The sequence below is a fragment of the Camelina sativa genome, chromosome 7, assembly GCF_030686135.1.
Source record: "Camelina sativa cultivar CO46 ecotype springtype chromosome 7, ASM3068613v1".
NCBI lineage: Eukaryota > Viridiplantae > Streptophyta > Magnoliopsida > Brassicales > Brassicaceae > Camelina > Camelina sativa.
Genome location: NC_141886.1, coordinates 3,480,101 through 3,489,325, shown reverse-complemented (window position 1 = coordinate 3,489,325; position 9,225 = coordinate 3,480,101). Strand labels below are relative to the sequence as shown.

At 36.8% G+C, this 9,225-nt stretch overlaps 2 protein-coding genes across 9 annotated transcripts; one reads left to right on the top strand and one right to left on the bottom strand.

Annotated features, from left to right (window-relative positions):
- Positions 1-224: 224 nt before the first annotated feature.
- On the bottom strand, positions 225-1,199 carry LOC104700186 (uncharacterized). The gene has a single exon (XM_087456705.1). It carries the CDS (start codon positions 963-965, stop codon positions 426-428), a length of 540 nt encoding a protein of 179 aa, XP_087312831.1. The 5' UTR covers positions 966-1,199; the 3' UTR covers positions 225-425.
- Positions 1,200-3,516: 2,317 nt separating this feature from the next.
- LOC104704255 (transcriptional corepressor LEUNIG_HOMOLOG-like) lies at positions 3,517-9,101 on the top strand. 8 transcript variants are annotated; one of them, XM_087456698.1, is made up of 19 exons: positions 3,517-3,783; positions 3,902-4,012; positions 4,119-4,170; positions 4,264-4,361; positions 4,469-4,578; positions 4,691-4,971; positions 5,061-5,139; positions 5,246-5,357; positions 5,599-5,648; positions 5,734-6,012; positions 6,447-6,521; positions 6,647-6,874; positions 7,050-7,194; positions 7,293-7,402; positions 7,533-7,682; positions 7,764-7,916; positions 7,998-8,117; positions 8,301-8,498; positions 8,630-9,101. In XM_087456698.1, the coding sequence occupies exons 3-19, from the start codon at positions 4,139-4,141 to the stop codon at positions 8,771-8,773; spliced, it is 2,364 nt and encodes a 787-aa protein (XP_087312824.1). In that variant the 5' UTR covers positions 3,517-3,783; positions 3,902-4,012; positions 4,119-4,138; the 3' UTR covers positions 8,774-9,101. The 8 variants fall into 8 exon arrangements, with proteins under 8 accessions (XP_087312824.1, XP_087312829.1, XP_087312827.1 ...); XM_087456703.1 differs by having other exon boundaries at positions 3,542-3,783; positions 7,056-7,194; XM_087456701.1 differs by having other exon boundaries at positions 3,559-3,783; positions 7,056-7,194; positions 7,287-7,402.
- Positions 9,102-9,225: the final 124 nt, after the last annotated feature.

Genomic DNA, 9,225 nt, shown 5'->3' with positions numbered 1-9,225 from the left:
TTGGAAAGATGAGAGTAAACATTAAACAGTCACTTAATAACTGAGTGGTTGATACAATTGCAAAACTTTTGAGACAGACAGCAAACTTTTGTATCACATAAAAATTCAAGAAGTTAAAACGAGTCTAAGTTATAATTTATATTTTTTTAGTTTAAGTTATTGTTAATCTAGCTAGAGTAATAAAATCGTTTACCCTTTCTTTCTACTACTTAAATATCCTTGTAAAGTTGTAATCTGGCTTTAACCATTTTATTAACCAACCAAAGCAGAACATACGGAATCAGCATACAATGAGACTCGAAATAAAAAGAACGACATACACAATTGCTAATGTATCATTTTATTTTGTAATAATCAATTATCATTCTTCATTTAATTAAATAATATAACAACGTACGAATGCATGAACATGAGCATGAGCCTCATCAGTGATGGCCACCACCACCATAACCTCCTCCAAGTCCTCCCCCACCGCCAATGCCTTTACCAAATCCACCACCGGCTCCACCGCCGAATCCTCCTCCGCCACCACCACCAAATCCTCCTCCTCCTCCAGCACCACCACCGCCTCCGAGTCCTCCTCCAGCACCACCACCGCCTCCGAGTCCTCCTCCAGCACCACCACCGTATCCTCCTCCAGCACCACCGCCATATCCTCCTCCTCCTCCCAAACCACCACCGCCACCTCCGCCTAGACCGCCTCCTAGACCACCTCCGCCTCCTAGACCGCCTCCACCTCCTAGACCGCCTCCGCCCCCTAGACCGCCTCCGCCGCCCAAACCCTTACCATAACCCTTCTTGTAAATGCCATGTTTGTGGAAGAATGGACGAGGTTTGTGTAGGAATGGGCGAGGTTTGTGGAAAAAGTGTTTGTCGTCGTTAACCTCAACATGTCCGAACGCAAATTCGGCAACTAGAGCGAGTACAAAGATAAACACACAGGCCTTACGGGAAGTTAAACCCATAATTAAGAATAGTTAATTCAAACGAGTTTTATATGGTGGATATGTAAGAGAGAAGACAATTGTGTCAGTGAAGCTTAGTCTTGGCTTGTATTTATAGACATATCGTCCACTCGTGAGTACATACATTACTTAAACCGGTTTTGCTTCTTTTATTTTGTAAATTAAGTTAAATTCTTATCATCTCTGGTTTCGTTAGTCGTTTCTCTCCATAATACATATCTGCTACTTTTAAAATTGACAAGTTGTGCATATGTTGTAGTCTAACTATTTTAATATCTGATATCTTAACGAATGTTGTGAAATGTAGACTAATGTCAATAAACATTTATGCATTCAGAGTTGAAATGCTTGGTCTAAGTATAACCGTGAGGAAAAGTGGGAAACCGGCATCGACTGAACCGGACGTTTCAACCTGTGAATAAAAAGAGAAAATAATTGGTTGAGTAATGAGTATACTAAATTAAATGAGGTCCAACCTGTCATTGGACAATTTATTTATGTCTGCCAACTGCCCAGTTGATCTCATCCAACACAACAAGGAAATGAAATCAATTTCATTTGAAATATTGAAGAAATAAATTGTATATACAGTATGTGACTATATGTGCACATAAAGTGAATTGGTATATCACAATTTCGATTAAAAGGAAAGTTGTTGGGGGCCGGGTGGTAAAACCTGAAGTTGAAGAATATGCATTGTTTATTGACTGGTTGATGTGTTCGTTATATATAACTTCATGTTCTGAAATCTAGACTCATCTTTACACATAATGTAATCATCAGTTAGATATTGAATAAAAGTGTCAGATATGGATTAATAGTTCATCATATAATATGTATATGATCCCTCATAAATTAACTTTTTATGGATTTGTAGCCAGAGCCGTCGCTAACTTTTGGAGAGCCACAATCAAACAAAAAAAAATGGGCTGAATTTTTGTGACTATATGCAATAATATATATACTTTTTAAATGTTTATATATACTTTTTTAATATTTACTAAAACAAAGACGAAAAATAAAAGAAAACGTGCTACTAGCAGTTCGAACTCGTTATGCATCAGAGTTTACTAACACTCCTAACACCACTAGACCAAAGAAAATTCTAAGAAAATAGGGCCGAATTTTGTATATAATATATACGGCCGCAAGCTGATGCTTCATTAGCTTGGCCTCTCAACCAGCTATGTTTGTAGCAAAAAAGAGAGGAAAATATATAATGTATCTTCTTTTTCGTGTAATTTTAAATAGACGTATCACCACTAAATGAATAAATTGCGTCGTTATCAAAAACACACAAAAAAATATTAATCGTGGCTACTTTAGTTTCCTTTTATAGTTGAAGGACATGCCTTACTATAAAGCCATGAATTAATAATATAAGGGCTATTTTGCATTATTCAAACCCTAAAAATGTGATCACATTAAGTGAGAAAAGGAAGTGATCTCATTTATTGTGCCATTAAATGGTTCAAACCAAACATATATTATTAAGCCTTTCACTCTCCAAACTAACAAAGATAGAAAAACAGATAGGCTTATATATTACATGCATCATCTACACATTTTCAGAAGAAAAAAAAATTTGAGGTTGATGATCGGTTTAAGCATGTGAGCCTGTGAATGTAGATTTTTGTTTAAAATTTGGTTTTGTTTTGGCTGTTAGAATAATAGTTGGGACTAAAACTTTAAACTCAACCTCAAAAACAACTGATTTAATTTTGGTCTAGAAGAAATTTAAGAAATACCTTGAAGACTCGAATCTGACTTTTAAGTGTGGATTTGTTCATTTCTAATTATGATTTAGTAATAAAAGTTCTGCCAAAATAGACTTGCTATTATGCATTGTTTTGTAAAATTTTGGATTGGTTCTATTGAGAATATGCAATCTCTCTCCCTCCCTCTCTCTCTCTCTCTCTCTCTCTCTCTCTCTCTCTCTCTCTCTCTCTCTCTCTCTCTCTCTCTCTCTCTCTCTCTCTCTCTCTCGCTCTTAGCATTTGGATTAGATTCGTAAAACATATCCAGTTGATCGGTTTATATAAGTTCGAATCTCACCGCAATATACAAAGATTTAACTAGTATTTCGCGCAAGTGTTCTTGTTGAACTTCTAATAAAGCTATAACTAGCTAAAAGATAAAATATGGCGGTCTGTAAGTGTACATATATTGTTGAGCTTCTTATCATAGAGCAATAACTAGATAGACTAAAGACGGTGGATTAATGATGTCAATGTGTATTATTGATGCATGAGTCTATATATATGGACCATTTTGTTTTGTCGTCATACCATGTGATCTTTATAATAATCGTCATTAGTTTACTAAGCTCGGGACTTGTTCTAATATGTGTTGTTATTATTCTATTCTTACTCCACAAACGTTACATAAATTTGAGTATCCCCCACAGCTTCTTTAACTTTCTTCTACCTACATTGACGGTTTCAACTTTCAAACAATAATTTTTATTTTCCTGCCGCCCCGTCTTCGAGTTGACTTTAGGTTGAAGTCAACTAAAGGCCCAATAATAAGCCCAATTAAAGTCAGAAATATTGAGAGGCCCGTTAATAAACTTTTTTATTCATGGTATCCTAAAAGCATCAAACCAAACATAGAAGTTTTTTTTTTAACATTCATTTTTTTAAGTATCTCTGATCTCTTTACGAAACTCCTCTCAATCTGATTCTGATCTCTTTCTCTTTCTCTCTCTCTCTCTTCCAGCTGTTTCATGATCGATTTACTCTAAGTTACAGCTGATTACAACACAAGAACCCTAGAATACTTTTTTTTTTTTTTTTTTTCTTGAATTGTGATCCGTCAGGTATGAATTCGATTACGTTCTTTTATCAATTCAACGAATTTTCCCAAAGTAGTAGTCGTGTTCGCTTACAAGTAATTTAAACCTGATTGATATTTTTTATTTTTTTTGTATGTTGTAGTAGTAGTAGCAATGCTTGATCTTTGAAGTTACTGGAACATTTGAAAATCGAATTAGGGTTCTGATCTACTTGGAATCTGCTCTTCTTTTGTTTGTTTTTGGGCTTTTTCAGGTTTGTTTTGTTTTTATTGAAACTATCGAAAAATTCTGAGTTCAGATCATTTTTTTAATTGAAGATTTGATTCAATTTTTGTATTCTTACTTACTTGTATATATAGCTCGATATTGGGCTGAAGCTATGGCGCAGAGTAATTGGGAAGCTGACAAGATGTTAGTGGTTTTATTTTTTTTTGTATTTTAATGAGAGCTTCAATTCCCAGATTTCTTGTTTTTTCTTACTTTCATGTGTTTGGGTTTTTGTAGGCTTGACGTTTATATATATGATTATTTGGTGAAGAAGAAACTTCATAATACTGCAAAGTCGTTTATGACTGAAGGGAAGGTTTCACCTGACCCAGTTGGTAATAATAAGTTTTGTTATGTAATTGTTTCTTTTGTTCTGCCCATCTAGGCTAAATGATTTACTCTTTGGATTGGTTTTTTTGTTGTTGTGTGAATGATGATGTAGCAATTGATGCACCTGGAGGGTTTCTTTTTGAGTGGTGGTCTGTGTTCTGGGATATCTTCATTGCAAGGACAAATGAGAAACATTCAGAGCCTGCTGCTGCTTATATTGAGGTGCCTTCCTACTAACCATCTGGGGAGATATGCTCTTCTTCTTTTTTTTTTTTTTTTTTTTTACCCTTTAGTTTCCACTTAAAATAACTGACCAGTGGCTTTGGAATTTTAGGCACAACAAGGTAAAGCGAAGGAGCAGCAAATGCAAATTCAGCAACTTCAGTTAATGCGACAAGCTCATATGCAACGTAGAGAACCTAATCACCCTTCTCTTGGGGGTCCTATGAATGCTATTGGTTCTGAAGGGATGATTGGACAGTCAAATGCTAGTGCTTTGGCTGCAAAAATGTACGAGGAACGTATGAAGCAACCAAATCCAATGAACTCTGAGACATCCCAACCCCATCTTGATGCAAGGATGGCCCTTCTTAAATCAGCAACAAACCATCATGGGTAAATTGGCTCAGCTTTTTTTTTTTTCTTTGCTGCTGTCGTTTTTCCTGTCCTCGCACCGTTGACCCCGTCTCATTCTGTCAAAACAGTCAGATGGTCCAAGGCAACCATCAAGGAGGTGTTTCGGCAGCGCTGCAGCAAATTCAGTCGCGAACTCAGCAACCCACTGTAACTACTACTTGAGCACCTTACTTTATGACTGTTCAAATCTTCTAGCAGACAAGTCTCCAATCAAAATTTTTTGGGTGTGCATCTGAATCTCTTGTACGTGCAGGAAATCAAAAGTGAAGTCAATCTGGGTACATCTCCGAGACAACTGCCAGTGGATCCTTCTACAGTTTATGGCCAGGGAATTCTGCAATCAAAGCCTGGGATGGGGGGTGCAGGTAAATTTATCCAGTGTAATGCATACTGGAGTATATGCTCACCTAAAAGATCATTTTGGTCAATACTGGTAGCATGCCTTCAATTTGACTGTGGACTCCAAAATTAACGTATCCCTTACCTTTTATGTGAATAGTTATGATAAATTACATAGGGTGTGATATGCTAATGGCCTCATGAGAACCTTTTTGCTCACAATTTGTTAGATCAATTCTTATGGTGTTGTGTTTTTCCCTTGTGAAGGATTAAACCCTGGAGTGAGTGGTCTACCTTTGAAGGGATGGCCATTAACTGTAAGTCACTGTGTCTCTTCTCAGAATTTATTTGTTTGTCATTACAAGCTAAGTTTTTTGCTAAGTTTCTTGACAAATGTTACAGGGTATCGAGCAAATTCGACCAGGTTTAGGTGGGCCACAGGTTCAGAAATCTTTTCTACAAAATCAAAGTCAATTTCAGCTCTCGCCGCAGCAGCAACAACAACAACAGATCTTGGCTCAGGTTCAAGCGCAAGGAAATATGACTAATTCACCCATGTATGGTGACATGGACCCTCGAAGATTTACAGGATTACCTAGAGGAAACCTAAATCCGAAAGATGGCCAACAAAATGCAAATGATGGGTCTATAGGGTCCCCAATGCAATCGAGTTCGTCAAAGGTAAGACTTCTTCTCAAATCACCAAAAAATGCATATCCCTGTTAGATGCAGTGGCATTCTATCATCTTTTTCGGGTAGAGAGAGAAAGTTCCACATTAAACATCTCAAATTTTCTTTGTTCTGTTAGATGGTGAAGTTGGATCATTTCCGATAATTGCTCGTCTATGATATGCTTCAAAATTTACTCTTTTGGGTATCGTGTAACTGATATTACTTTTCATTTGAGAATCTGTAAGATAAATGTGTTTGTGTTATCATAATGTAGATCTATGTAGGGATCCGAATTTTGTTTCTTCTTGTTAATCACTTGCTCCCAACAATCGAGAAAACTTATCTGTTTACTGCCAAACGTGAGTACTTCACTGCTAAGATTTTTATCAGTCAAATGTTTTTTCTGATTCCTTTTTTTCTGTTTTTTATCCGTTGGTCTATAGCATATCAGCATGCCTCCAGTACAACAATCTTCTTCCCAGCAACAAGATCACTTACTATCCCAGCAATCACAACAGGTACTAATTTGTGGATCCAACCCCACAAGTCTTACACCCCCTTCAGTCATGTGGTTTGAACCAACTTAATATATTCTTCAGTGTCTAAGATGATTGAGCCACAACTTCATTTGTGTCTTTGATAGAACAACCGCAAAAGAAAAGGGCCTTCCTCTTCTGGTCCTGCTAACAGTACCGGGACAGGAAACACAGTTGGCCCATCCAACTCACAGCCGTCGACTCCTTCAACACATAACCCTGTTGATGGAGTTGCTATAACTGGTAACATGCACCATGTGAATAGCATGCCAAAAGGACCAATGATGTATGGTTCTGATGGGATTGGTGGTCTCGCATCATCAGCAAATCAACTGGTATGTTTCTTAATTTCTCAAAAGAATGATATCAACAATCTAGTTTTGTTCTAATAACATCTGGCTGCAGCATGCAGTTGTGTTGTGTGAAAGAAATTTCTTAGCGGCTTATGTATTTTTTGCATAGACTATGGCGCCGTGTTTCTTTCAGCTTTCTTATGATAAGAATTAATAGCTGCAGGATGACATGGAACAGTTTGGAGATGTGGGAGCCCTAGAAGATAACGTAGAATCATTTTTGTCCCAAGATGATGGAGATGGTGGAAGCTTGTTTGGCACCCTAAAGCGGAACCCTTCTGAGCATACCGAAACTTCAAAAGGTATTCTAACCCCCCAAGGATAAACGGGCCACTTGTAGTTGATTATATATATATATATATATATATATATACTAACAGGTTCCTCTTTCTAGTGTCAGCTTTCAGTTTCAATGAGGTTAGTTCTATAAGAAAAAGTGCCAGTAAGGTCATCTGCTGTAACTTCTCTTCTGATGGGAAATTGTTGGCTAGCGCTGGGCATGAAAAAAAGGTGCAGCATCTTAATTTCGGAGATGCGGTTTGCTTATAAACCTGTCATGACCCTAAAACATTTATAAATAGGTAACTTTTCGTTTGGTTAAAAACAGTTAATGTGGATGCAAATTTCTTTTTGTCAGTAGGTATTTATTTGGAACATGGAAACACTACATGTTGAGAACACGCCGGAAGAACATGGTAATATCATAACAGATGTTCGGTTCAGACCTAATTCAACTCAGCTGGCAACGTCCTCATTTGACAAAACTATCAAGATCTGGGATGCTTCTGATGTATAATAATAATATATGTCTCTTTATATTTGTTACCTTTTTTCGTGTTCAGCTGTGACTGACAATTACCAATTTGTGCAGCCTGGTTACTTCCTACGAACAATTTCGGGTCATGCTGCACCTGTTATGTCCATTGATTTTCATCCTAAAAAAACCGAGCTATTATGCTCTTGTGATAGCAACAATGATATTCGTTTTTGGGACATCAACGCTTCTTGTGTTCGTGCTACAAAGGCAAGCCCCTGATTTTTTTTTTGTATGGTTTCTCTGCGAATTGAAACTCTGTTTGCTAATCTTTAAATTTTCCAAGCACAGGGGGCTAGCACGCAAGTACGGTTCCAGCCAAGAACAGGACAATTTTTGGCTGCAGCATCCGAGAATATTGTGTCAATTTTTGATGTTGAAAATAATAACAAACGGATCCACATGTTTAAGGTACAGCTGAAGATTATATTTTTGATTATTTTCTACTTTCAATATTTTGAAACTTCCAAGTCTAGTGTGTTTTCTTGTTGGTAGCATTTGGGCATATATGGTTAACCATCATTGTTTACTCATACACTCCATCAATCTAAATTCTTTTTGTATCTCATGGCTTTATTACTTTTGATCTGTCAGGGACATTCCACAAATGTACATTCTGTTTGTTGGAGCCCAAACGGTGATTTGGTAGCTTCTGTTAGTGAAGACGCTGTAAAAATATGGTCACTGAGTACAGCAGATTACATCCACGAGCTTATTAACAGTGGAAACAAGTTCCACTCTGTTGTTTTTCACCCTAGCTTTCCCAATCTCTTGGTCGTTGGTGGCTACCAGGTCTAGTAATCTATGTCCCCATGAAAACCAATTTGTGTCAACAATATCCAGTAGTCTCTATGTTCACTTGCGTGATGATATGAGTTTTACCTCTCAATTGATTTAACTTTGGTAAACGAATCTTGTGACAGACACTGGAGCTGTGGAACACAATGGAGAACAAATGTATGACGATAGCGGCTCACGAGTGTGTGATCTCTGCCTTGGCTCAGTCGCAAGCAACGGGAATGATGGCGTCTGCAAGTCATGACAAATCCGTAAAGATTTGGAAGTAGAAATATTTCGATGTTCTCGTTAAAAAAAAAAAAAAAAAAAAAAAAAAAAAAAAAAAAAACGAGAGAGCTCAGGACTTTTTTTGAGTCTAATTCTTTCTTTAATGTTTACGTCAATAAGTTGAGTTTTTTTTTTTTGAATGGGTTTGTTTATGACAAAAGAAAAGGGACTTGTGATAATTCGAACCTTTGCTATAAGATCCTACTTATTTTGGGATTTCTCTTTTCTTTGTTGCTGTGATCTTTTAGTGTTAAGAGGGAGTGAGTAAGAGAGAGATGTAATTCTCTTAAACCGACTAAATTGTTGAATAATTTCTTATACTTATTATAAGGTCTCTGGCTCTCTACGATTAGCTTATATTTACACTTTACTTTAAGATGATGAATAAAACAAAGCTCTTATCGAAACTATACCATTACATACATATCGAAACTATACCATTACCAAGTGTATT

What these genes read in the sequence shown, in the direction of transcription:
- LOC104700186 (XM_087456705.1), bottom strand. Translation starts at nt 965, where the DNA reads ATGGGTTTAACTTCCCGTAAGGCCTGTGTGTTTATCTTTGTACTCGCT.
- LOC104704255 (XM_087456696.1), top strand. Translation starts at nt 4,139, where the DNA reads ATGGCGCAGAGTAATTGGGAAGCTGACAAGAT. An exon ending in CATCATCAGCAAATCAACTG is followed by an intron (nt 6,875 to 7,049) that starts GTATGTTTCTTA and finishes AAGAATTAATAG; the next exon opens with CTGCAGGATGACATGGAACA. An exon ending in GCATACCGAAACTTCAAAAG is followed by an intron (nt 7,195 to 7,286) that starts GTATTCTAACCC and finishes TCCTCTTTCTAG; the next exon opens with TGTCAGCTTTCAGTTTCAAT.